Source organism: Miniopterus schreibersii (genome assembly GCF_964146895.1).
Source record: "Miniopterus schreibersii genome assembly, chromosome: 9".
Taxonomy (NCBI): Eukaryota; Metazoa; Chordata; class Mammalia; order Chiroptera; family Miniopteridae; genus Miniopterus; species Miniopterus schreibersii.
Genome location: NC_138118.1, coordinates 75245 through 102687, shown reverse-complemented (window position 1 = coordinate 102687; position 27443 = coordinate 75245). Strand labels below are relative to the sequence as shown.

Genomic DNA, 27443 nt, shown 5'->3' with positions numbered 1-27443 from the left:
GGAGCCGTGGTGTCAGCAGAGATGAGCCACCACGGCCTTCAAGGCAGCCGCACTGGCCCAGGGCTCAGCGTCCGTGCCCAACTGGCATGTTCCCTTTGGGGGTTTGCCCTGTGGGAACACCTGGGCCAACGCAAAGCACTCATGAAACAACTCCATCAACAGGGAGAGGGGGGAATGGATGACACAGTCCAGCTGTGGAATATTACGTAGCTGTTACAAGTAGAGTGATCAGTGTACAGGCCAGACCCACACCCTTGCCTTAACTAAGATACCAAAGTTGCAGAAACGTTTTTATAACTTGACCTAATCTCCATGAAGAAAAAGGGCAAAGAGGGACAGGGAGAGGCCTGCAGACATCGCGGAGAAGATCAGGAACAGCACCGGTCACTCAGTGTTTACCTCCAGAGGGGAGGCGAGCAGAGGGTGGAATCAGTCTTCCAGGTTCTAGGTGATAGTTGAGGTTACAGGACCCCTCTGTGTAATCTCTGCAACCTGAAAACAAAGCTCTTAAAAACCTGCCATTCTTGATGAGAAGAGAGCATGTGGCGATTTCCACAGCAGGAGGGGCGCCTGACTCGCCCACTCCCTGCCCCCCAAGTGCGTGTTTCCATCCACGTGTCTGGAGCATGTTCCTCTTCATTCCCGGGCAACACAGTGCCGGTCACCAGGAGCAGGGACCAGGGACCTGCCTTCCCTGCTCCTTCCCGCCTGCTTTGCTCTGAGGAAAATCACCAGAGGCTGGTCAGTCCGCTCATCTCTAACTTCATCCTCTTGGCAATTTAAATTTTAGCAGCAGGTTCTATACCTCTTGAAATGAAGCAGCTTCGTTGAGCATGGAGTTTATTAGAAATATTTTTCTGCTTGTGGCATAAATCAGGTTAGGGGTTACTCAAGCACAAATGCATGCACACACATGCACAGGGATGTGCACACAGGCACACATGGATGTGCACTCACATGCACACAGGCGTGCACACACTCCAGGTATCTGCCTGCCTCCAGTTTGCAGGTTCTCAGGTCCTGTGGAGCTGGGGTGGCCGCATGCAGACTCTACCCTAGGACTGCGGGAGCCCGTGGGTCACTGCTGGCCAGCTGCTCTAACAAGGGGGTCCTGTCGGGTACACGAGTGCCTGGGGGAGGGGTGGCTGCTTCCAGCGGCCGTTGGGGTGCCGCGTGCCCACCGCCCCCCCCCATCCACGCGCTGCTTCAGATGTGGGAGCTTCCCTCTGAGTGTGACACACTCGGCTGAAAGCGTGAGTCCCTCCTCAGCCTGAGACCCTGGGGCCACTGACACAGCAGACAGGTATGAAATCAGATTTATTGAACTGTTTACACATGGCCACATACACATTTATGACATTTTAAGAAGATACGTTGAGGCTGGTCACCCGCTCCTGCTGTCAGTAAATATTCACCTCCCAGCTCCCTCTCCATTTCCTGGGCAAGGTGCCCAGTCAGCTCTCTGGGCCTCGGCGGCCGCCTGCGGAGGAAAACATTGGTGTCCCTGCACCTAACACCTGAGCACAACCACAGCCCAGGTAAACGCAGTCTGCCTGAACGGCCAGGCTGTCTGAGTGGGGCCCGGCTCGGGGGTCTGGATGCAGCCAAGGTGCTGACCCACATCCCTGTTTGCCCTCCAGGACCTGCTCCCTGCACCTTCTAGTTGCCGACACGGTGCCAGGGTCTGTGATGCCACAGGAAGGAGACTTACGGCCTCAACTTTGAGAGGACCGGTGTGGTGCACGGGGTGAAGAATTGGGGGCAGCAGGCAAGGCCCTGGGGCTGGGTGTGGGCCAAGCGCCTGTCCAGCCAGTGCCTGGATGCATGTGGGTGCACTGACCTCTATCCTCTGTCCCGCTGCAGTCCCAGCCACCCCAGACCTGCCTCTAAGTCTGCAAAGTCAGAGGACTGGAAGCCAGGACTGGCTGCCAACATCGGACAGAAGCGCTCAGACATTTTTATATTGTGTTAAAATAATTCTCCACTTAAACAGAAATGACTTTAGGACTATTTTCATGACAAAGAGGATACGTGTGCTCCCCATTTCCAGCGTCGTCCTGATGACCAGCAGCCTGCTGGCCTTTTCGCTTCCTGCTGGTGACTCCATGGGGTGCTGTTCAGTGGCGGAGGGGCCCTCATAAAGCACAGGTCCCTCGAGGGGTGACATGCTGCTCCCTGCTGCTGTGGCCCTCGAATCAGGGAGAGGGGACGCCCAGGAGGGGGATCCGCCTTGGTTTGCAGGAGCAATTTCAGGGAAGTCCTAAGCCTGCTTCTGTGTCCTGCAGACAAGTGGGCAGCCCCTGTGGGACCCGGGTGGGGGCAGGGATGGGAGTCATGCAGAGGGGGCCCAGCTCCTTGCTGGGGACAGACATCCAGGTTAGAAACCTCTTGTCTTCCTTCCACAGCAGCTGGACTCAAGTCTGGGCCAGCGCATCTCATTTCAGGGGTCACCTGGTATCCCCTATTCTCTTAGAAAATGGGTCAATCTACACAGCCAGACGTTATGAACAAAATCACCTAAATGCTGAAGTTTAACAATAATTAGATTTAAGTCCCTGTCAAATTAGAGGTCACCCAGTTCCACGATGGACGAGCGAAGATCAGGTGTGCTGAGCTGGAACTGATCTACCCGGGCACCCCAGGGTCCGTGTTGTCTCTGGCCCTCGGGGGGGGCTGGGCAGGCACCCTAGATGACCGAGGTCTCTGTCTGCAGGAAGGACGGGGTGCGGGAGCCGCGGTGGAAGTGCAGGGTGCTCTCCGAGCCGTTCCTGGAGATGGACAGACTATGGATCCTGTCTCCCCGGCCGGAGGGCTGGCTCGGGCACAGGCTCCGCCACTTCCTCCTCAGCTCATTCTGCACCTGGGGGTCAGGCAAAGCAGGCGGAGTGGGGTCAGGAGGGGGGCTCGGCTGGGAACTCGGGACCTCGGCAGAAAACACCCCTCCCTTCTGCCCCTCCTGGTGTCGTCCCTCCCAAGTCCCATCAGACGACAGGAATGGGCTTGGGAAGAGGGGGGATGGGGAGGGGACACAGACGGGGGTCGGGGCGAGGAAGAGTCCAAAGAACCGGAGGCTGGGAGCTGGTTCCAGGCACCTTCGGTCCATAGGACAGCAGCAGACACACCCAGAGCCCGAGACAAATGATCTAGGTTCTCAGAAAAGGTCCCGGGGAGCCCGGGAGGCAGCACTGTGTACTGACAGCCCCAGCGAGGGCGATTCCGGGGAGTTTGCAAAGAACAAGGACAGGCAGGTGGAGTGGCCGAGAGCAGGGTGAGGATGAGCGGAGGGGACAGGTGGCTGGGCTGTGGAAGGTGCTGCGCCGGGACCGGCCACACCCGGCAGGAGAAAGCTGGAGGCAGGGGCGGCTGGGTGAGGGGAGACAGCCTCGTCGTGGCAGGTGCATCGGGGGCTGCTGTGAGGCTGCCGGTGGGTCCCCGCCCTGCCTGTGTGCCCCTCTCGCCCCGTGGCCACGCCCTCTGCCTCCGTCTGGGCGCTGGGGGCTCTGCTCTCTGCAGACACTTTGGAACACGTGAGCCCTGAAGGGGCCACAGCAGCAGCAGCTGGGGCGGCAGAGACTCAAGAGCAGGAGCTGGCGATGGCCTGGCCTGACGCTCCCTGTCACTCCTGCTGCCGAGGTCGGTGGGGACTCGGGACTTGGGAAGCATTGGTACATGGGAGGGGAGGAACCCAGCCAGCAGGTGCAAAAAGGAGCGGTCAGAGTGGGGACGGCATGGGAGCCGGGAAGGTGACCGCAGCTCAGATGTCCCGATGGTGCATAGGAAACGAGTGACATTCAGGGGACAGAGCAGAGGACGGGGCCACCAGGGGGACACGTGCATACACTTCCTGACACACCCTAGGCCGGATCTTAGGGGCATGGTGGTTCCTATTGGTGTATCTGCCCCCTGCCTCTCTGGGCTCACATCCGGGGTCAAAGAGCAGGAGGGTGACTGTGCAGAGAGGTGGGGTCCCTCCCGACACCCCATCCTGCCGGAGGCTGGGCCATGGCGATGCTTGGAGTGGGGAGAGAGGCTGTGTGGTCACAGCTGGAGGGAAGGGTGAGCGGGCCGTGGCTGTTTGGGCCGAGAGACCACAGACACCTGGCTGTGGGAAGGGCAGACAGAAGACAGAAGACGGGGCTCTTGGTCCAGATTGGGGGGCACTTAGGAAATCCCTCACAGCCCGCGTGTCCATACTTGGCCCCAAGGTGTGAGGACCTCTTACCTCGCTGTTGAGGAAGCAGTAGAGGATGGCCACCACCAGGCCCTGCAGCGAGAAGGGGTCGTCAGGGGCGCTGCACCCTGGGGCGGGGGGGGACAGGGATGGGGCCAGCCCCTGCCACACGCACCTGGAAGGACCCCACGCACAGCTCGAACAGGAGCTGGTAGTTGGAGTAGATGCCCATGGGAAATACAGCGAACACCATGTAGTGGATGCCAAACAGCGGGATGAGCAGCAGGGTGGACTTGGTCAGCCTCCTGGCAGAGAGAAGGGCCCGAGCGGTGCAGCGGGGTGAGCACAGTGATGCTGCTGGGCCCCTCGCTGTCCGATGGGGAAGCCCGGTGCCAGGTGGGCTGGCAGAGAAAGGGGCTCCTTGTCCATCCCAGGCACAATCCCACGTATCTGTCCACTGCTCTTCCACGATACTTAGTGCCCAGCCCTGATGTCTCTCTAATGTTAACTCAATGAGCCTCCATAACCTCAGTGACATGCTCATGATTATTCCACAGATGAGGACATGGACTCACAGGCCCCCAGGCCTCCAGCTGGCAGGCACCCCAGCATCGGGCTCCTGACCCCAGGGATGCTGCCTGTGGTCTCCCAGGCTGGGAGGAGATTGGCGAGTGGAGCCCACCCCCGGGGCACACGGGTACCTGCCCCGGTCACACAGCTCTCGCCGCTGTGATTCCTCCCCTGGTCCGCCTGGACCCGCGGCTCCGAGGGCTGGGCCCACCACCCCACACGACACTAGCCATTACTTCACGCTCGAGGTGTGGGCTTTATTTCCCCTACACGATCTCGGTGGAAATTAATAAAACCATCCTCATTATTAAGTATAAGGCCCAACAGCAGTGCCGGCCTAGCCTGTGGTCTGGGGGGAAGGAAGACAAGGTAAAACACAGATGGACGGTGACCAGAGAAAAATCAGATGACCAGGCAGGAAAGTGGGCAAACGGGCCCAGTGCACAGGCCCCCTGGAGGGCCCCACACGAGGTGGAGAAGGGGCCCCACCTGGGCCCCCCCCCCGCCCTGGGCAACACTGTGCACACAGGTCCCTGTAACGAGCCTCAGAAAGAAAACTCAGGCCATCTGCCGGGGGCGAGACCCGGACTCCAGAGCCCGGGAGCCTTCTCTGCTCCCCACACACTTGCTTCATCCCAGCACTTGCGGTTTCCAGGCTGGGAGGCCCGTGAGGGCGTCTTGGCCGACAGAAGCGACACTCACTTGTACTGGGACTGCTCACTGCCTCCGACATCGGGGGACGTCAACTTCTGCAGTAAGATGCGTAAGATACTCACGAAAAGGGTAAAGTTGACCTGCAGGAAAGGGGCGAACGTCTGCTCCTGATTTCCCTGCATGGGACGCTGGGTGTGGCCGGGGTGGGGGAGGCTCTGCCCTGAGTCCACCCCTTCTCGAAGGCATGGGGCCCGGGCCTTGCGTTTACTAAGAGCCGGCCCTGCCCAGCGTGGAGCCGGACATTGTCTGTCGGCTGCATCACGTATTGTGACCCCAGCTATGTAAATTAATGTTGAGAAGTAAAGAGGACAACCGGGCGTGTCCTAGGGGTCAGCCTGACTGTGGCTCCTCGGAGGACCCCCCACTGGGGGACACACGGGGGCTCCCTCTCTGCTCTGTCCTGTCACCGGGACCTCCTCCCGAGGGCGCAGAGTCCGCTATGCGAGGGGCACCCTCCCGTCAGCTTCTGCTCTTGCAGACTGTGGGACCCGGATGTTACATGTAACACAGGACAACGGCTCCCTCTCTGCCCGAATGTGCAGCCCAGCTGGCAACTCCACTTCCGTGCAGATTACTCACTATAATAGAGACTAAAATCGGGGTTCGGATGACCCACCAGGGACCACTGTGCTCGTTGGTGTCCCAGCAACTGCAGGAAGGAGAGAAGGGAAGTGATGTCACCAGCGATTCTGTCCGCGAAGCAAGGAGGACAAGTGTGCGGCCTGTGGACTCGCCCTCCCTGAGCCCGTGGACAGCCCCCCCCAAGGATGCCACCTCCCCAGTCTGTTCTGCGGTCCCGCCTTGTCCCCACATGCCCACGAGAAGGGCACAGTGACTGTATGTTTAGAGACCTTGACGTGATCGGTCCCTCTCCAGTGATTCCATTTCATTTTATTATTCTCAACACAATAGTCTGCTAATGGGGAGGTGACACCGCAGTGGAACCCAGAAGCCAGAAGAGGGGGAAGGTCAAGTCCCATAGAAATCAAATAACTTGTGGGTCTAACATGGCGGTTGGTGCAGAACATGCTGTTCCAGCAACACCGAAGGAAGGCCGGATGCCAGGAACCATTGGTATCGTTCCTTCTCTTCTGAAGCACAGCACTCACCCCGTGTCTTCCAAGGAGAGCCTGGCCACGGTCCACGCGCCTGTGCACACGGTGGGGATGCCTGTGGAGACGACACACCCGTCACCCAGGGACACACCCGGTTACCCACAGCCCCTCGCTCTTAGCCCGGAGCAGCTTCCCAAGCCAGGGCTCAACGAGGAAATGTGAGGTGGAAACTCCTCATTAACCACCTGTTTGCGCTCCTCCTTACTAACAGCCGCGGTAACTCACGTGCATCTGAAAGCCGACTCTTCACGGCCTGACCCTCGGGGCTGCCTGGTGAGTGTTTATGAAGCGTGGAAGGGGCTGTGCCCACCAGCTCATGGACGGTGCCCCTCACTGAGTGGGGTGTCCCACAGTGTTGCCCCCTTTCTGAGTCTGGCTCGGGGGGGCTCACTAACAGGTGTGTCACTGGGACCTCCTGCCCCTCCTCCCGGGCCTTCTGTCTGACTCCCCACGTGGGTTCCCTCCAGCAGCGGGACGTGGAGCAGTTTAACCCAGGCTCCTGATTCCCAGGAGATCGAGTGTTAGTTGCCCTGGAAAAGCTCTTCCTCAAATGACTGGAAATGCTCCCCACGGGACAGCACAGTGTCCTCTGAGGGGACAGGAGCAGGGACCTGGGGGGTTCGTGGGCAGCGGATGGGGCGTCGGGCACACACAGGCACACAGTGGGTGGGCAGGGAGGGCGTCCTTACCCCACCCGATCAGGAGGTAGGCCTGGAAGCGGCGACTGGGGGAGAAGATGGCCACCAGGAGGGTGTGTAGGTACAGCCCCTCCACCAGCAGCCAGTAGAAGTTGGCCATGATGCAGTACTGGAAGAAGACCAGGCTCAGCTTGCAGCCCACCTGGACGCCAAAGGGCAAGAGAGCGTCTTCTGTTTGGATGAAACAACTCAGGGCAGGCACAGCTGCTCAGGGGCACGACACCCCCGCCCATTTGTGTAAGGAAGCAGGACCCCCAACACGGAGACGCTGACGGCAGGTGTGAGTGTGCTAGAGAGGCCTCAGCACCCACGGCGGTGGCACGCAGAGCTCACTGGAAGGTGAACACGGGCACAGCGGGTGTGCACCGCAGTCCCCGAGCAGCAGACACGTAACTACGGCACTGAACTGCGGGCCCCTAGCTCCTCGCCTGCCCTCTGCCCTCCTCTCCGGCTTGTCCCCACCCGCAGGCACCCCCTTTTCTCTGTTCATCTTCACTATCCTCTCCTAACAAGAGACAAAAAGGTAAAGAGAAAACCCAGGGAAACCAGCGGATGAATTATTTCCCAGGAGTTCTGAGGCGACCCTTCCCTCTGGAGGACCCCGTACCCCGGGACAGCCTTACCCAGGAGGACGGCTGGTCCGGGCAGTGCAGTGTGCTCGAGCTGGAGTAGAGAACATCGTCCTTCACCAGCACCGAGATGGCTCTCAGGATGAAGGACAGGAACAGGTTCAGGTGGATGTGGTTCCGGGTGCAGTGCAGCCGCCTGTGTGGGGAGGGGAGGGACAGATCATCAAACACTGATTCTGTGAATTTGCAGAATAATTCTAGAACTCCTGGGTGAATTTTTGCAAGGTTGCTGAACCAAGATTAATATACAGAAATCAGCTCCTTCCTTGAAACAATTAGAATAGAATTTAACAGAATATATAAAATGGCATAAACAATTCCCTAGAAATGACTATCTGAAGAGGTGCAAGACTTTAGCCCAAACCACAAAACATCATTGAAAGAAATGAAAGAAAACCGAAATAGGAGGATCTATGATCGTCACAGTTGAATGATTCGAAATTGAATGACACTTGTCTATCCACGCAGACCTATAGATTAAATGCCTCCAAAACGAAATCCTGCAGAAGTTCTTTAAAATGGCAACTGACAAGTTGATTTTTAGAAATCCACATGCTGAGGGCAAATGGCCAAACTCTTCCTGATGAGAAAGAAAGTCGGCAGAGTCACGCTGGTAGAAATCAAGACTCAGGGTAAAGGTATAGAAATTACAACAATGTAAAAATGACACAGTGACAGTCGAGGCAAATGGAACAACAGAGCGTCTAGTCCTGCGATACAGTCACGTCGCAACACAGTGGTCAAGGACGGCCTTTTCACGAAATGGTCCTGGATAAACTGGACACACGTTCTGAAAAAGACAAATGGAACTGAACCCCCACCTCATGCTATACACAAAACTAAATGACAGATGGATCATAAACCTAAAGTTAAAATTTATAAAATATCTCAATGATAACAGAATATGCCACAAATTTCTCAAACAGGACTCAGGAAGCACTGACCACAAAAAACAAGTGATAAATGACTTCATTATAATCAAGAACTTTTCTTGATCGAAAAACCCATTAAGAGACTGTAAAGTCAAACCAAAAGACTGGAGATCAAATTTCTAATACCTATATCTGACGAGACTCCACTATAGGATTCCTAAAAATCAATTTATAAAGAGAGGCACAACAGAATAAAAAAATGAGCAAACACTTGAAACAATACTTTAAAAAAAAAAAAAAAGATTTCCAAATATATGATTTCATTATCTACCAAGGGAATGCAAACTAAAAAACACAATTTCATATTGTTGTTATAGACCCAACTGGATGGTTAAATTTTAAAAATTGACAATAATAAGTGGTGACAAGGATGCAGAGCAAATAAAAGTCTCATACAAGTCTCAGTGGGGATGGCTGAGGCCACCACTGGGAAATCAGTGGGCGGTACCTAGAAAGACTGAACCTATGCACAGCCTATGGCTGGCCCGTAAATGAAACATAAATATGAAATAAGCACTGCTATACATGTGCACACATATAAGCACAACACATATCTAAAGAAGTGTGTACATGATGATGCATAAGAATATTCATAGCTTCACTGTTACAGCTCCACACCGAGAGTCACCGTATCTCCATGAGCCGATGAAGGACAGACGAACTGTGTTACATCCACGCAGCAGTGAGAAAAGAGGATGACCACGTGCGAAAACACCGGGGGATTTCCCTGCAAGATGCTGAATGAAAGGACCCAGACAGAGGAGTTCCCTTTGTGTGATTCTAAGATGTTCATAAAGAGGCAAAGGTCATCTACAGAAACCCGAATGATGGCTACCTCCTGGGGTCGGCGGTTACGAACACGGGGTCATGAGGGAGGCTCTGGCGCGAACAGCGTCCTAAGTCCTGACCCGGGCATGTGTGCATCCGAACACACATCAAGCTTCCAGTGGAAGCCCCCGCCACGCCACGGAATATGTTTAAAGCTGCCACGGAGCCTTAGTCAGTGAAGACACTAACTGCGATGTAAGTTTTTCTGGGTGTCTCAGGAATAATTCTAAAGCTGCTGTGACTCCTACGCTGTGGTGTAAACCGCTGGGGGCTCCGGGCTCCTTCAGAAACCACGTCCCTGCAGCCGATGCTGCTTTGCTCCCCGTGGCTTCTCTGGTGGGCTGTGCTCATCTCTCCAGCCGCCCCTTCTTTCTCTCCGCCCTCTATCTCTTCTCCTGCTCTCTCACCGCGTCTTCCCGTGGAGTGGGTCCGGGTTTGTCGCTGTCAGAGAGGAGTGCACCGAGCCACGCAAACGCCACGCTTGCCAAGCTTTGCTCTCCATCACTCGTGGCTCATCTACAAGTTTCACCTCCAAGTACAGATCTGAGTGGATGCCAGACGCAACTCAAAGCCAGGCTGCAACTGGTGATGCTGGGAACAGAGGCCATGCCCGTCCCCAAAGCTGGCGGCTCTGCTCTCACAGGCTCAGCACAGGGAACCTGGGCTCCTTCTCCAACTGGTGAAACCGAGCACTAGCAGCACGTATCTGGTGGAGAGGCCGTGAGGACTAACTTATGGATGCCTGTAAAATGCGTGGCATGATCTGTGTTGGCAGCTATTGCCGTTACTCCCGGGCCTGCAGGGATCAGAGCTGCTGTGCCCACAGGACACGCTCAGGATAGGAGGTGCCATGACCACCCAGCCACGCCTGGGCGGTGTGCTTGCCATCCCAGCCCACACTGCACTTCGGGACCTGGATAACTGGCCCCTTTCTCTGTGCTTAAAATGACAAGGTTGCTTAATGCTTTCATAGCTTATGGGGCCAGGACGGAGAGTCAATGTTGGGAGACTACAAAGAATTCTCTTCCTGGGTGTAATTATGGGGACAATGGAGCCTGTTATTTTTATAAACAGGGCTTCTGAATCCAGCACTCTCAGCTGTCCAGGGAAGTGGCTTCAGCTACACAAGCACGCCTGACAGATGGAGGCAGGAAGGGAGCCGCAATTCCGTGGCCGAGACGGAGGCAGAGCTGAGAAGGGTCCCCGGCTCCAGGAGCTGTTTCTAGCAACCAGGACACATCGAGTCAGCAGCAGAACGACACCTGAGGCAGATACGTTCTCTGTAACGAAGATGTCTCAGCAGCAGGTGACTGATGATGTCCACGTATAGAGGATTGTGCTTAATACTCATAAAACCACTTAAGGTTCTCTTAAGAGATCACATCCGTATTTCTGATAATTCCAAAAACGCTACTAGGCTGGCTATTAAGTACGTCACATAGAACAAATCCGAGGAAACCGCCAATGACAAGAACACGGGTTGTTTAGTTCTTTGAAAATAACCAGAAATGTTTCTCCTAGTTTGTTATCCTGGGCCAGCCTCCCCTCCTGAATTTTTCTTTCTTTGTTATCTTGAAAAACTTGAAGATTTAAAAATATATAGTAAAACACAGAAGATAGTGCAACAAATATTAATGTGGTACCAGCTTTTTTTTTTTTAAAGAACTAGAATAGGATAGATGTTGCCCAGTTTTCAATGTACACTTATTTTTTCTGAGAATCACCAGCCCCTGATACAGGCGAGATGCCTGGAAAATGATGAGTGTAACTTAGTTACGCTTGCTGCATTTCTCAGCTATATTCCTCTCCAGTCTCTACTCATTTATTTCACTTTCAAGCATGGATCTGCTAATGGGTTAAAGACACGTCAGTGGTTTTACCTCAGTACTGTCAACATGTGAACTATATCTTAGCAAAGAGAAATGAGATATGTGGTGATCAAAACCCCATTAAAATAAGCTGAATATCATTCATTTTATTTAGTGCCAGTGATGCTTAAGACACGGGTTTAATCCTAAATACGCTTATTAGCATTTCCTAGACAGAAGCATCTGTTTGCGGACCGAAGCCTCTATCCTCCAACCCTGACACACAACATATGTCTCTAGTTACCAAAGAGGCTGCCAAGTTCAGGTGGGAGGCAGGGACTCTAACCTCACTGCCACGGGAAAAAACAGGCAAAATGTAGAGTGCTTACCACATGCCATGCGTGTGCCACTAGCATCCACATTTTACAGATGCACAGAGCGGTTGAGTAATCTGTCCAAGGTCACACAGCGGCTAAGAGACTGACCTGGGGTTTGAACCCAGGCAGTCTGACTCCCACCTTCATATTAAACACATTAGAGTGTCTCTCGGTGGAGCACCGGTGGCCCAAACGGCACCTGTTGTTTCTATAGTTTCACAGCATTTGCATAACAGCTGTATTTGGTAAATAATGGTAGATCTGAATTCTTGTCCACAGTCAGTATTATCTCTTTACAGAAGGAGTACAGAATATTAAAATGAAAATGTAACTACTGGCATCACATTTCACACTGGCATTCCCGAGGGCGCCCTGTCGGCTTAGCGCAGAGAGGGCTCGAGGCCCGATCTCCTCTCCTCCTCTGAGGGCTTAGGTGTCGTAAATGGACAGTCCCCATCCCGGATTCCTTGCAGAATTGCTCATTTGCGCTGCTTACCTGAAGAGGCAGAGAATTATGCTTCCGGTTGTAAGAGAAATCAGAGAGACGCTGTAGCCCAGGGTGTAAATGGCCTTCACCACAATATAAAATGTGATCTACAAAGAAAGAAACGCATCTGTGAGCAGCTGGTGGCCAGCGTGGGGCCAGGGGACAGTCTCAGGTCCAAGGATTCTGAAAACACCATGATTCATGCCAAAGAAAGTGGAAAATCCAGCAGTAAAAAGGGGGGGACAAGGAACACAGCTGAACCCCATGTTCTTCCCCAAGCCCCAGCTGATGGCACCAACCCGATGGCACCGACCTGGTTCCAATCTCCAGTGAGAAACAAAGGAGGTTTCCTACAGGAGGACAGCGCTGCTGCTTCTGTGTGAGCGTGAGCGTGTGTGTGAGCATGTGTGTGTGTGTGAGCGTGTGTGTATGTGTGTACATGTGTGTGCATGTGTATATGTGCGAGAATGTGTGTACATGTGCATGTGTGCATGTGTGTGTGCGTGTGTGTGAGCATGTGTGTATGTGTGCACATGTGTATGTGTGTGCGTGTGTATATGTGCGAGAATGTACGTGTGCGTGTGTATGTATGCGTGCGTGTGCGTGCGTGTGTGTGTGTGTGCGTGCTCTCTGCTTCTTTCCCTTAATTCTCGCAGTGATTCGGGTCCCATATCAGTGAAGAACGGGCTGTGGAAACCCTGCCCCGAGGTGACCTCCTTCTGAGGTGACAGGTCCGGGATGTGGAAATGACGTCATTCCTTTTGGCTTCAAGGCTGCAGCGCCTGACAGCTTTGTTTCAGAAGAAAGTAGATGATAGGCCAGGGTTTGGAAAATGTCCTCAAAAATTCTAATTTTAGGTTTTTGAAACATTTGCTATTTTCTTTTCTGATTAAGGGGTTATGACTTTCCATCATTTCATCTTGTAATAAGAGTTCCGTTGGAAACGAAATATTTCAACCTTTTTAAAAGCACAGAAAACTAAATATGGGCAACACATCCGCTAACAGATGGCAGAACCAAAACCGCGCTGAACGGAGTCACGGGGAGGCGCCAGGTCTCCACTTCTGCAGGCGCCGCCTATCTGGCACACTTCCTGCCCCGCGCACCGCTGTGCCCATGAGCGCTTTGTCTGCACACGGTCCTTGTGGAACCCACGTCACCCTCCCTCAGAGTATCTGTTTTCAAACCCGTCGTCCCAGGTCTTCAGACTCAGGTGAAGCAGGGAGGCCGGTGTGAGAGCCCCGACCCCCAGGCAGGGGACCGAGCTTTGCGGCCTCAGAGAGACTGAGGTCTGGGCCCCGCTCTCGGACCTTTAGCTGAAAAACAGAGACAACAGCAATAGGATGCCCTTCTTGATATTTGACCAAGAACTTTCAGCACAGAAGCCCTAAGATATCTCAGGTCATGTTGGGCGAAGAGAGAAAACTCATGAAAAACAGGATGGGGTGAGCCGAGCCGAGCCGAGCCGAGCCTCAGCACACGGGGGCCCGGCCGGCTCCTTCCCTGACGAGGCTGCTGTCTCCTCGCCTGGGGGATAGTGTCGGTCCCTGTCTCACGTCCCAGTTCTTACATGCTGTCCAGATCTTCATAAGTCGAACGTGGGGTCCGAACAGCACGGCTGCTGTTTTCTCTGAGATGTGCATGGTCGCAGTGGGAGCGAGGAAGGCAGGCTGGCATTTCAACTTGTTTCAAGGAAACAGCCTCCGAATTATTGACACCGTCAGCCCGAAACACGGGCGAAACCTAAAATCCAGCCAGGCAGGTGATGCAGCCCCAGCGGGCCCATCGCACGGCTTGACCTACTTAGTTTTTGTCTCTGGTGAACAGATGTCATACGTTTCCTCTTCTTAAACTCTGAGACCTGACCTGCAGCACGAATTCTGGAGGCAAAAGTAATCCTGGGACAAAATAGCCGCCCGATGCAGAACGAAAACCGGGAGCTGGAACCTGACTTGGCCAGGCTGAGTTTCCCCACCAGGGACAGGAGCTGATGGAAGCGATGACTCAGGGTCCCTGGCTCATGGACCCTGCAACTGCGGGGACGCCTGTGACAAGTCGGCCTCAGTGTTCGACGCTCCAGGAACCAGTGATTTCATTTGTTACCCTGAGCAAACATTCACTTTTATACTTAATTCTCCATTCTGGTTATGCCGGGTCTTGTCCCGTCTGCCTCACTGTCCCTGCTCCTGGGGTCACCCCATTGCTGATAAGCCGCGCAGCGTGGACGGCACTCACGAGGCCCTAAGAACCACGAGGGGCAGCTCCTCCTGCCGTTCGACGGAGAAGCTGCCCTGGACTTGTTACAAAGCTGACTTAGGTCGGCAGCCGTAACAGAAGCAACGTGGGTCCGAGGACGCTCAAGTTTGCTCCCTGGAGAAGCCCTTCGCCATCCTCAGGGCCCTGTCCCTGCCTCCCACGGGCGGGCTGCTCGGTCGGGCAGGGCCCGTGGGTGCCCAGGGTGGCGTGGTCTCTGCTGTCAAGGATGAGACCTCGCAGAGCTGACATTGGCGGCTCTGGGGAGCGAGTCACGGCAGTGGTCTGAGGCTGAGGCGAGAGCAGACGTATTTTTAGGAATATGGCATAATATGGAAGAAATGTGTCTGCTTGATGCATGGATGGCTGAAAGGCCAAGCAGCTCTCTTGGCTAAATTTAGCAGAAGTGTTCTTTACGTAAGAGCTGTGTCAGCTCATATATAACAGCCTCACGGGAGCACACCGCCTGGCCTGGCGCCCGTGTAGGTGCCTGTGTGTTGTGGGGCAACTGTCCTTCAGCGAGGTAGCCAGGCAGCAGGCCATGGGTGGCAGCGTGGGCAGAGTCACACATGGGGTCCGAGATGAAGCCCGGAGGGCGGGCACAGCTCTGGTCCTTCCAGATTCATCCAGAAGATTCCTGACACTCAGGAGAAAGGATTATACTCTGAGGCCACAGAGACTAACCTACTGCTAAATTTCTACTTGTTTCCATTTTCTCCAGCTCTCAGCACCCCTGGGAGATCACAGACGTGGGGATGTTGGGCTGTAGGTGGGAACCAAGGCAGGGTCCTGGCCTAAGGGAGCTCAAGAGCCTTCGGTGCATGAAGGAAGTCAGGAGGCCAGGGTCAGGGGAGCTCCAGGGTCCGGGGCAGGAAGGGTCAGGAGGGCCTGAGGGCAGGTGGCCAGGCTGACGACCCCAGGTGGAAGGCCCTGGGCTGAGAACACAACGCCAGGACAACCTCCCGGGTGCAGGAGACGCTCAGCTCCCATGATTGGTGGGGCCCCTGAGAGGGTCTCGTGGTCCAGTCTGACCTGCTTTCCCTGCAGCGTTCAGCAGGTGACATGGGACAGGGGAGAGGAGCTGCTGGTGTGGCACCCAGGGGACCAGGGATGGGGCTTAAGTTCTCTTCATAGGATTAAACCCTTCATCCCGTGATTAGCAGATGGAAATGCTCTCTACACAAGGCACGTGTCTGAAGGTTGGTTTGGTGGAAAACCAGGCATGTGGGAGGTGGGACACGGGAACACGTGGCTCCTGAGCCATGCCTGCCGCGTCAGGTTTTCTCTGCACCAGAAGATATGGCCCAGACCACAACAAACCCCCGTGATTTCTGGGGCCTCCCAGGGTCAGAAGCAGTGGTCGTCTGAGCGTCCTGTGGGCTTCGACCCCTTTCCCTCTTTAGGGGCTTCCTCCTCCTGACTTCATTTCATCGTTCAAGTCCCTCACCACGTGTAGGCAACCCTGTGGCTTTCGTGGAGGCTACTTTGTTTTCCCTTGAATTAATTTTGAAACCAACAAAGACTGCACGAGAAACACCCAGGCCAGAGTGTGGCTGTGGGAGAGCAGGAAATCCAATTAAAACCACGGAACTGGGAGAAGGTGAGCAGGTGACGAGATGAGGTCTGACATCTGGAGCTTGAGTTCACCCGGGGGCAGGAGCCGGGTCTCATCACAGGCCCCTCGCTCCACCGCTGGGGACCGGGCTGGCACCGTGACGGCACCTCTCCCACCCTGGGACCAGTCCTGGCCCTTGGGCGCACATGCGCCTCGTGGATTTCGTCTCTGAAATAATTCCCTGAACATCCACGTATGCAAAGTGTTCATGGAAACCGCAGTGAGGAAGGGAAGCTAATTTTTGTGGTTTTGTGCTCATTTTCTTTGCTTTCATACATTAAAATATTTTGACTTTCTAATCCGTTAGCAGGGACTCTGCATTCATGAAATCTGCAGAATCTATGAAATGTCCAATTAAGAAGAAAAATTGCTCTTCCAAATGGATGGGAAAGTATCAGAATTTACAGATGCTCCCTGCTTCTCGCAGGCAGGACCCAGTGAACCCAGAAGTTTCATAAATGGTATTGCTGGGAATGCCCCCAGGGGTGACCCAGGGCAGACTGAGGACATGGGCATGGTCCGCCCACATCTGTAGGTGCCAATACTGCAGAATAAAGCCACAGTCACACACGGCTGCAGGGTGAGCTCAGGAGAGAACGATGGCCTTGTGCTGAGGCCGAGGAGGCAGAGAGGCCCAGGCAGAGCCGAGGCCACAGGTGACCTAAAGCTCCCTGCAAAAAGGGCTCATGTGCTCACACCTGTCACCTCCTGAATTATGCTGCCTCACGGTGCCCCGAGGAGGGGACGCCTGCCAAGACGTAGCCCCCGACACGGCCCAGGGACAAGTCACCCAGCCAGCCTGTACTGGGTGGGACAGACTCCGCCTCTTGGTTTGCAGAGAAACTCTAGAGTTGGGCCCATCTCCCACCCCTGACTCAGGTCTAAGAGAACTGTGAGGCTTCTCGCTAGCCCACGTCACGGAGAACGTAAACCGGGATGGAGAAACCCCAGAGGCAGAAGGGACGCTCATTAGGGCTCATCAGGCAGGTGGAGCCTCCCAGACTCTCTGGCTGCAGGTGAAGAGAATCAGCCTCTTCTGCCTCCAAAACCACAGCTAACTCCCCGCCCTGCAGCAGGTGACATCGCGAACTTGCTCGAGGTGGCCAGGAAGACGCAGGGCTGCTACTCCAAGGAGAGGGGATCGAATGACTCTCGTGGGCAGAGGACCGGTTCACGTGAGCCTCCGGAGAATCGACTGGAGACTTGACAGCCTCGGGGCTTACCTTGCTCCCGGCCTCAGGGTCACTGTAGCCGCAGGCGTCCATGAAATCTGGAAACGTCTCCGACCACCCCTCACTTGTGCAATTCTTGCTGATGTTTCCTGGAAGATAAAGTTCAGGTGTCTGAATGTGCAGATTGCGGGGATGAAAGAAAGTCTTTCCTTCCTGGGTCTCCTTTCTCTCCACCCCGGTCTCGGCCACAAGACTATTTACAGGACGTCAACAGTCCAGTTCTCCAAGTTTTTACCCTTAACACCTGCCCAGGGTGAAGGTAAGTTCTCCAGAGCCCTCCTGACTTCCAGGTGCGTCTTCTCTTTTTTAAGATATGTTTTCATTGATTTCAGAAAGAAGAAGGGGGAGGGAGAGAGAAACATCAATGATGAGAGTCACTGATCAGCTGCCTCCTGCACGCCCCCGACTGGGGACTGAGCCCGCAACCCGGGCACATGTGCTGACCGGGAACCGAACTGGGGACCTATTGGTGCATTGAATGACTCTCATCCTCTGAGCCAAATTGGCCGGGCTGTCTTCTCTTTTTCATGATTCCAGACAGATTCCTTCATGTTATGAAAATCTGGACTGTTTAAAACAAGGCAAAAAACAAAAGCACCCTCTGGGGAACCAGCCCAGAGACTCTGTAGTGAGTGAGCCCAGGAAGAGGTGGCCCCAGCCTGTATCAGCGCCTTTCGACTTTCCGGAAACTCAGAGAGACAGCAGGTGTTCAAGTCACAGGAGCCCGTTCAGAAGGGGAGCTGAGGAGTCAGTCCAGTGAAGACAGATGAAGGGAGGCTGGCTGCTGTCCCCGCCCCTCACTGTCCCTGTCCCCAGACTCAGGGTGCCAGGGAGCCTCACTTCCCTCTGAGGGTTCAAGGGCTGTATCTACATTCGCCTCCGTGCCCGAAGCCCTCGGCTCCTTGTCTGCACGCCCCCACACCCACGTTGGTGCTCAGGCCCTGGGTCTGCGTGTCTGGCTCACACGGTGCTCTCACTTGTCAGCCTCTCCCTAAGGCTGCTCCGAGGTGGACGACACAGCAGGAAGCTTTTTGTCCTTTTGCTCCTAAAGCCAGCCGGGCACGCGAGGCTCAGCGGTTCCCTGATTCACACAGCAAAGGAAGGGACTCCCGCTCTTGCTGTCTCTCTGCAGAAACCAACCCCCCAGGAGCTCAGAAACCCACAACCAAGTACCTGGTTTGCTGTAGAGGCTGCTGAACACCTTGAACATGGTGGGGCAGGGCACCGTGACGGTTTCGCCAACGTCCGCCGGGCGCCAGCATGTGAGGTTGTCCCAGACACCACTGCAGGCTGGGAGAGGACAGAATGACGGCAGAGGGGACAGAGGCCCGTCAGTGACAGGAGGACCAGGCTGACAGAATTGGGTGTTTAAATGCTTTGCAAACAGAAAGCCCATTCGTGAGATAGTTATCTGGCAAATAATTATTCTGTGAACTAAATGTGCACCAACAATATCACCAAGCATACACTTAGCGGCGTGTTCCTTTTAATCAGCTTTGAAAAATAACCGGACCTACGGCAGACAGTGTCTGAGCAACTCTACATGCACGGTGCCTTCTGAGTTTTAATAGAATTATTAAATTATTTCCTGCTGATGTGATGAAATTCAGGAATCATTCATCATTAGACAGTAAAATGTTGAACTAGAATTTACACGGTGCCAGCAGCCCCCCAGACTCCCTGAGAACTGCAAAGGTAAAAAAAGAACTTTATAGTCAATATCCTGGGGACCACTTTTAACTGAGGGATCAAACATCCTAAAGGGACATTGTGGGACGTAAAGGGCCACCAGCCTTGCATGTGGTGGGAAGTGGCAGCGAGGCCATACCCTCCCTCCCTAGAGTTACGTCCACATTGCTGGGAGGTGGCCCCCAGGAGGGACGTCTGCCTGGCACGTCCCAGGAGGGAGGTCATGAGCAAGGGCCTAGAAAAGACCGGGCTGGTTCGTGGGGGCGAGATGAGGCTGTGGGGGCCCTGCTGGGACCAGCTCAGAGGCCTGCGGAGGCCTCCAGTAGCTCCCCTCTTCCGCTTCCTGAGCTCACTCTCGTTCCTTGAAGATGAGGGCTCTGCTTCTTGCTCTGCGTTCTGGCAGGAAAACATGGAACCAGATAAAGACTGGCATGGCAGCAAAGCCACACTCCACCCCCGGGCAGGTCTGGACGGCTGGCTGCAATCGAGTCCCTCCTCACAATGAGATCAGAGGAGCCACCTCCAGGCTCAGCTTTGCAGCTGCCTCTCTGCCTGTCGGGGGCCGTGACTAGCGAGGAGACGCCTACCAGTCCTCTGAGCTCGAAAATCCTGATCTAAGTCTTTAAAGGGTGAATTATCTTCAAGTTGCTGTCAAAGCCTTTGACCTGTTTGCTTTCCAGCCCCCTAGGGTCTCTCATCAATTTAAAAGCCTAGGAGCCGACTAGAATGACTCACCAATGGAATTGGAAAAATCCTTTTTAAAAACTGCCCTGTCCTTTCCTGTGAACCCGGCCATTTGCTGGAACCTGAAACCCAGCCAAGCAGACGTCGCTGGCCTCCCGGGGCGGGTCCCAGGGCCGCGGCTGCACGCAGCTCCTGCTGTCGGTGCTGCGGGACCCTTTTCTCCGAGGTGCTCACAGCAGGCAAAACACACAGGCCAGTCCTCAGGGGCCCTGGGCCTGGAAGCCCGTGACCAGTGTGCTTTCCTCATGGTGGATGCCCCAGGCTAGTGGGTGCCCAGGTGTTCAAAGACCACCGACATGGCAGCCCCGCCCTCTGACCTCTCCCTGCCCAGGAGATCAGCAGCCATCCCACCTCAGGGCCTCAGGTCCCATAAAACTCATCCCGTGTCCTATGGCCAAAGCCCAGACATGAGCTAGAAACTCCAGTCGGGATTCCACTTGCTGGGAAGTTGCCCCCGGACAGCGCTTTGGAATCAGACCAGTTCAGGCCTTACATCTGGAGGTAGCAAGGTTTTATTTTGGGGGGGACGGTCCAAGTGGATTTCATCAGTGGGGAACATATGCTGGGACTTGAATTAACATTAAACCAAGACTCAAAACCCGGAACTAACCAAAGTTGCTCCCTGAACGTAAGAAATTTTCATGGAAACGGAGAGAAACCCAGTTTGTACCTGTGTATTTGAAAAATACGCTGAATGCGACGATCCCCAAACTTAAAAACATCCCGAGCTGAGTGGATGCGGAGCCTGTGGTGGGATCCCAGCCCGGGACTGCACCCAAGGGTGGGGCAGACACAGAAAAGGCAGGGAGCATTTTCAGGCCTCAAACAGGCATGGGAGAGGTGCCCTTGGGACCCTGTGTGGCCACAACCCCCATGAGCACATGCGGAGCTGTGGCTAACGCTTGTGCCTTCCACCCATCAGGTGTTTGCTGTTGTTGTTTTATAAACAGTTGCTGTTTCCCACTAATAGATTAAAAATTCCCCAAAGCTCCCCTCCAACGTCTGTGCCGACTTGGGACTTCGTTGGTGTCACGTGAACTCTGGCTGACAGCACTGGGGACACTTTGTCTGAGGCTTGAGGGGGGCAAAGAGGCCGGGACTCAGAGGGCGGGTCCTCCATGCTGTTCCCAGGATAATCTTCTGCAGATTTATGCTCGGGACTTGGGCGACTTCCCGGGACCAGTCCAGACATCTATCTACAGTATTATGACGGGCGAGACACAGCTCAGCAGAGCACAGTGCTGGTACCCCGAGTGTCAGGACAGCCCAGTCCGTAGACGCCCGGCTGTGCGCCTCCTGACTCTGCAGTCGCAGCTTTGAGACCAACAGTGCCACCCTCTGCAGGGCCACAGGACTGGTGTGTCCAGCTGCCGAGGCCCCAGAATGTCTGCAAGTCAGCGTCCTAGTCCCGTTCTAGTGACCTCACGGTCCCCCCACCCCAGTGCGGAGCCTCCCCTGGGCCCTCCTGCCCGGCACCTGGCGCACAACCCTCAGTGTCCTGACCCAGCCTCTCGCCCTTCCCGCCTCCTTTCGGGGCCACACCTTCCAGTCTGCCCTCAGCAGCTCCTCCTCCTGCCCCAGGACCTTCTGCCAAAAGTGCTGCCAGTGCCCCGACCTCCCTCACAGCCCCTTCCTCCTGCCTGGTGCACGCTCCCCACCTCAGACCCTTTGGCTTTCTTCTCTCTCTGCATTCTGGAAGAGCAGGTCGCCCACTGCCCACCACGGGGACCGGACGCGCTCTGTCCTCATCTCCTCCATCCTGCGTCCGCCCCGCCCACCTGGTGGGGTGGCTCTGGGGCTGCAAGGCCACGCCGGGGACACGGCCGCACTGAGCTGTGTTCTTGGGCACTGGTGGCCTCGAGTGCCTCATGGACATCTTGGCAGAATTAAGTGAGTCTCGGCGATGAATCGATATTAACTCACTAAGTTCTAAATACCTCCTGAGCTCTTCTTTCTTACAAATCACCCCACTGGAATTGAAAACCAGTGTTTTCTTCCTCCTGGCCCTCTTTCACCCCAATTTCTTAATCCCACAGAATTTAAAATTAGCTGCTACAGACCCTTAATGCGTCATCTCACTTTTAATTCCAGGAAGCGAAGGTACAATATTTACGGATGGACTCACTCATCCGCCCAGCGAGGACGCTCGCGCAGCTCGCCGAGCCTGCCCGACCTCGTCTGCAGCCCCTACGTTCTGGTAGCTCGGTGCTATTTATATCCCTGGCATCTGAGCCATGCACACTGCAAGCAGGAGAAAGAAAAGGAGCTCAGGACACGCTCTGTCCTCCAGAGCTGCTCTCCGGCTGACGGGCAGCTGGCCCGTCCGCAGGCTCTTCCTGCCAGGGGGGAAGGTGGGTGTAAGCTGCACGTGTGTCTGCTACAGAGCCAACGTTAGCGATCAGAGCCTGTGCTGCAAGGAAATGCCCAAGGACTGGTACTTGTCGCTGCGAGAAAACTGATTGACATTCCCCCTCCACTCCAGACACAGGGGACGTTTCACGGCCTTTATCTGAAACTGCCAAGTTCTTTCTGCTCAGGCTGAAGGCAGGACGAACTTGGTGGTTTTCACATCTCTGCCCCAATACTGTCATCCAGTACATCTGACATGGGTCACACACAGGTCACCTCTGAGGGCGTCAGGACAGAGGCAGGAGGAGCCCAGCGAGGGCTGAGGATGTGCCGAGCCATCTATGGCACCGGCCGGGCAGGCTGGGGCCCACCACTCCCAGGCAGCGTCGGCCACACAGAGGTCTGCCTGCCTCCTGCAGAGCTGTTTAAGTACCACTTGCAAACTTTTAAGAAATGGGAATATGTTAGGTAAAGTCCATCAGTCCTCTCCTTGCCCTGTGGCCACAGCTCACAGTCATAAATGCTAGCCAGGGACCCGGGCTCACACCTGTGCCCTCCTGACAGAGTAACACTAAAAGAACAGTGTTTTCAACGTATGAACACCACACTCCATCTACAGAAGCCAACCAGAAATCCTGGATCTTTTACAAAAAGTCCTGATTGTGGGTCAGAACATTCCACTTCACGATGGCAGAGGACCTGAGCCCCTGAGTCTCCCCTGACAGCCTCTATCCGGGGGCGTCACCGGCACAGACTTATAGATGGTCCTTCCACCATCCTCCATCCGTGGTCCAGTCCACCCTGACCCACTGCGAAGGGCTGTCCTCAGGGATAGTCATGGGCAGGCTCCCTGTCACCCAAGAGGACCACACCACTTTCTATTGCTAACAAAATGTTCCTGCTGGAGGTAGGAAATCAAGAGTAACAGGAAAGAAACACACGGAGTATCTCAGGAGTTTCTCTCTGAGACACCAGTTACGAGAGGGGCACTATGTGCTGGGAATTTACCAACAATAAAACTGACTACCTTGGGCCAGCAATGCCACCAGTGAAATTCTCCTCCCTCCCCCGTTTCGGGAGTATCTGTGTCCAGAGCTGTGGCTGGGACCTGGGAGGTGTGTCCTGTAGAAGCTGCAGGAATCAGAAGTAAGTGCCCAGGAAGAGAGAGCAGAGTCTACACATGCTCTTTAAAGGTTGGAAGATGCTCGTGTGAAGTTCTTTCTTCCATGGCTGAGCAAGGGGGGCAAATTAATGCCATTGTGGGCAGCCTCAGGCCCATCAGCAGCTCGACTGTGCAGTAACGGTGTGAGCGGGGAGTCCCATCCCCAGGGTCTTCACACAGGGCCGGGGTCACCTACTGGGGATTCTGGAGAAGCCACTGCCGCCCACCCGCTACTGCGGTGTGTGGAGAGGAGGTGGGATCGCTGGCCACTAACTAGACGATTCTAACAGCTGTGTTCCGTCTCCTCTCTTCCTAAATCTCTTGGTGTTCACTGAAGGGAATGGACCCCAGTGGCCATGACGACTGTTTTGTCGGGAGGCCCTGGTTGACAGGGCCCGTGTCTCATCTATCCTTGTAGCTGGTCAGCAGTCAGCACATGGCTTTGACAGGACCGACACTCGGTCCCTGTCTGCTGTGGAGCTGAGCTACTTGGTTAGTGTTTCTCTGGACAGTTTAACCAGAGCATGAGGAAGATCTGTCCACCAGGACCGCACGTGCCACCGAATCACAGCTCTTTACAGCTGGGAGGAACCCTGGAGCCAGAGGCCTCGTCAGCTGAGGAAGTGGACAGGAGGGACACTCGGTCTAGAGCAGCACTGCCCAGCGCGGGAGCCGTGCCGCGGGTCCAAGCTGGGACGCACTGGGTTTCTGCGACTTAGCACACACAAGAAAATGTAAAATTTCTCATTAATATTTTATGTTCATTACAAGATGAAATGATAGTGATTTGGATATATTTGGATACATAGAATGTACTGTTAAAGCTAATCTCACGTGTTTCTTACTTGCTTTCATGTGGCTCCTAGAAAATTCAAAGTTACCCAAGTGGCTCCCAGTCTGTTTCTACTGGGCAGCGCTGGCCGTGCATGAAGCCCGCATCTGCCACCCCGGTCTGAGGTCCTCCACGCACAGCCGACTGCCTTAACACAGAACCTTACTTTGACTTGAAATTTTTTGTGGAAGAAGGTAAAATAAGGACACAGAACAGAGAGGACGGCTGAAGGACAAACCGTTGTGCCACTGTTTATAACCTGGCTGTTACCCCAGGACCTTCTGAGCTTATAAAATGTGGATGTGCCCAGGTCGAGGGCACCTAGTCCCAGTATCTGTCTTTGACCTGAAGAAAAGAAAACCAGCAAGTTTGCTGTCTTCACGATAGGTCTGTCCTCAGGAGAACAAAAGTCTCATTTTCCTGTCTGATTTCTGTTGCGTTCCTGTTGTTCTTAACTGGACCAAAATTCTGTGATGTTACTAAGAAGTTAAAATGCAAGAAATCAGATAAATACTCATGGAAAGTGGAGTTGCTCTTGCAAAGCATAACAACACCCATGAAATTATTTTAGTAACAGTTGCTATTGTCTCAAACCATGGAAACTGTTTCTGTTAAGGATTAAAGCTTTCTTTTTAAAGGTTTCCCCTCCATATGAGTTTTACCAGAAGTTTATTAAAGATACAGGTGACCTTAAAACATCCGTTTGAGGTGTGAGCTATCTGCTGGTCAGGTTGCCCATCTCTGGGGCAGCCTCACCCTGCAGGCCCTCGCCTTACCTTTGTATGTCTCTGTCTGAGCCCGTAGAAGCTCTGCACATTTTGTTTCTTCCTCCTGTATTTGCAGATGAATTTGGCATTCTGGGTGAATGCTGTTCACCTGGTCAAGGTTAAAAAGAAAACAAAAACTAAGAATTCCATCCTAAGAGGACACTCAAGCAAATGTTCTACAAAAAAAACCCCACATTGCAGAGTTTTAAACTGCTTCCAAACTAACTCTCATTTGAAAGCAATCGCCTTCGTATTTATGGCATGGTTATTTAAAAAAAGCTTCACTGCCCTGGCTGGGGGGGTTCAGTTGGTTAGGCGTTGGCCTGTGCACCAAGGGGTCACCGGTTCCATTCCCAGTCAGGGCACATGCCCGGGGTGTGGGCTCGATTCCCAGTAGGGGGCGTGCAGGAGGCAGGATGTTTCTTCTTTCTCTCTCTCTTCCTCTCTCTCTAAAAACCAGTGAGGGGGAAAAAATCTTTAAAATAAATAAATAAAGCTTCACTATTTAATTTGTGAAGGAATTATAAAATATAAAACCCAATACAGCCCAGCCTGGAGTGACTCAGAGGTTGAGCATCGACCTAGGATCCAGGAGATCGCAGTTCAATTCCCCGTCAGGGCACAGGCCCAGGTTGCCGGCTCCATCCCCAGTCCCGGGCGTGCAGGAGGCAGTCGATCAATGACTCTCTCATCATTGATGTTTCTATCTCCCTCTCTCCCTCTCCCTTTCCCTCTCTGAAATCAGTAAAGATATATTTTAAAAAATAGTTTAAAACCCAGTAGATTTTTTTCTGAGCAGCTGAAACAAGCTTGCAAACAGAACACACTGCAGGCCGTTAGTGTACAATTTGGGGGCCATGGAGCTCTTTAACCCAAGAACCTTCCAATATTGAGTCCTTCCTCCGTTCCACAGCCCTTGGTTTCAGGGCAGTGAAGACAGGTCCACAGGGAAGACCCCCTGAGGAGCGCTCCCCAGAGGCCAGCAGGGTCCAGCTCGGGGTGGCCTCCCGTGGGGTGGACGAGCCTGAAGCGCTGAGGTTATCTCCGAGGCTGCAGGTCACGCTCAGGACTTGGCCTGAAGGAGCTTTTCACTAAGGCAGAGGGGAGGTGGGACGAGGGGGTGGAGACAGGCGCTGGCCTCCCCTGAGCAGGGTCAGCGGAGCGGAGACAAGGCGGTGACCCTACTGTCCACTCGCCGGAGCAAACGACCAGCCCGCGGGCTCGTCCTAAGGGCACATTCTGCTGCGTTTTCCCAAAGGCCCCACGTTCTCAGAGACACTGCGGCGCTGGCCGGAGCCGGGCCCCGCACGTCTGAACAAAGTTCTACTTTTCCAAAGAAGATCGCGCTCCGGGCGCTCTCGCCGTTTAATTTCCCCGCTGCCGACAGACCGCGAAAGGGTCGGTACGGTTCCCTCGGGAGCGCAGAGAAGGGTCCTCGGGCCACACGCATCTTCATTTTTCAAACAAGCCCTGGAGCTGTTGTGCCCCCGCGCCGGTCGCTGGACGGCCCCAGCTGGCGGGACTCCGGCCTCGGGCCGCGCGGCCCCGGCCCTGGGACCTCGCCGCCGCCGCCCCCGGGCCCCGCCCCCGGCTGCTCCCCTCCGCGGACCGGGCGCCGACGGCCGCCAGGGCCGGGCAGGCCCGCGGGCTCGCTTTCCCTGGGCGCGAAGGGGGCGCTCCCCGGGCGGGCCACAGCCCCCCCGGCGTCCTGGCGGCCGCGGCTCCCCCGCCCCGCCCTCGGCTTCGCAGCCTCGGGAGGGACGTGGGTCCGGGGCCCACGGGCTGCGGGGTCCGGCGGGAAGAGCGCAGCGCGGCCGCCCCGGGAAAGTTTCGGGGGCCCCATCGCCTCTCGCCGGGCGGCGCCAGACCGACCGCATCTCCGCGCAGGGCCGGGGGGCGCGCCCGGGACCCCGCTCCCCCCGCAGAGCGCGCGGGGCCGCGGTCCCGGCGGGTCCCGGGCGAACGCGCCTCCCGCGGGGTCGGGCTCGGTCCCTCGGGGCCCGGGGCGGGGCGCACTCACCGGGGCCAGCAGCCAGCCGCAGCAGGTCAGCAGCGCGCGCGGGAGCAGCGCCGGCGCCTTCATCCCGGCTCCGCGGCCGCCGCAGGGGCGCGCTCGGGCTCGGGGCCCCGCCGCCGCCCCCGTCCCCGCCCGCCCGCGCCCCGCCCCCCGCCCCGGCCCCCCCGCTGCCCCGGTCCCCCCCCGCTGCCCCGGTCCCCCCCCCGCTGCCCCGGGTCCCCCCCCCCGCTCCCCGCTGCCCCGGTCCCCCCCCGCTGCCCCGGTCCCCCCCCCGCTCCCCCGGTCCCCCCCCCGCTGCCCCGGTCCCCCCCCGCTGCCCCGGGTCCCCCTCTCCGCTCCCCCGGTCCCCCCCCCCGCTGCCCCGGGTCCCCCCCCCGCTGCCCCGGTCCCCCCCCGCTCCCCCGGTCCCCCCCCCGCTGCCCCGGGTCCCCCCCCCGCTCCCCCGGTCCCCCCC

The 27443-nt window shown here is 55.5% G+C and overlaps 1 protein-coding gene across 2 annotated transcripts; it reads right to left on the bottom strand.

The window, feature by feature from the left end:
* Positions 1 to 1299: 1299 nt before the first annotated feature.
* Positions 1300 to 27106, bottom strand: VIPR2 (vasoactive intestinal peptide receptor 2). Of its 2 annotated transcripts, none has more exons than XM_081147312.1 (13): positions 26993 to 27106; positions 24982 to 25081; positions 18603 to 18719; positions 17421 to 17518; positions 12339 to 12436; positions 7892 to 8033; positions 7260 to 7410; positions 6565 to 6625; positions 6035 to 6104; positions 5444 to 5535; positions 4347 to 4476; positions 4223 to 4264; positions 1300 to 2860 (listed from the first exon to the last, which is right to left on the bottom strand). In XM_081147312.1, exons 1-13 carry the CDS (start codon positions 27053 to 27055, stop codon positions 2687 to 2689), a joined length of 1338 nt encoding a protein of 445 aa, XP_081003438.1. In that variant the 5' UTR covers positions 27056 to 27106; the 3' UTR covers positions 1300 to 2686. The 2 variants fall into 2 exon arrangements, with proteins under 2 accessions (XP_081003438.1, XP_081003439.1); XM_081147313.1 differs by having other exon boundaries at positions 1306 to 2860; positions 5444 to 5490; positions 26993 to 27072.
* Positions 27107 to 27443: the final 337 nt, after the last annotated feature.

Excerpts from the sequence above, each read along its gene's own strand:
- VIPR2 (XM_081147312.1), bottom strand. The coding sequence starts at position 27,055 with ATGAAGGCGCCGGCGCTGCTCCCGCGCGCGCTGCTGACCTGCTGCGGC. Across the intron at positions 8,034-12,338 it reads ATAATTCTCTGCCTCTTCAG|GCGGCTGCACTGCACCCGGA; the intron begins GTAAGCAGCGCA and ends CTCCCCACACAG. Across the intron at positions 7,411-7,891 it reads CGGACCAGCCGTCCTCCTGG|GTGGGCTGCAAGCTGAGCCT; the intron begins GTAAGGCTGTCC and ends TTTGGCGTCCAG.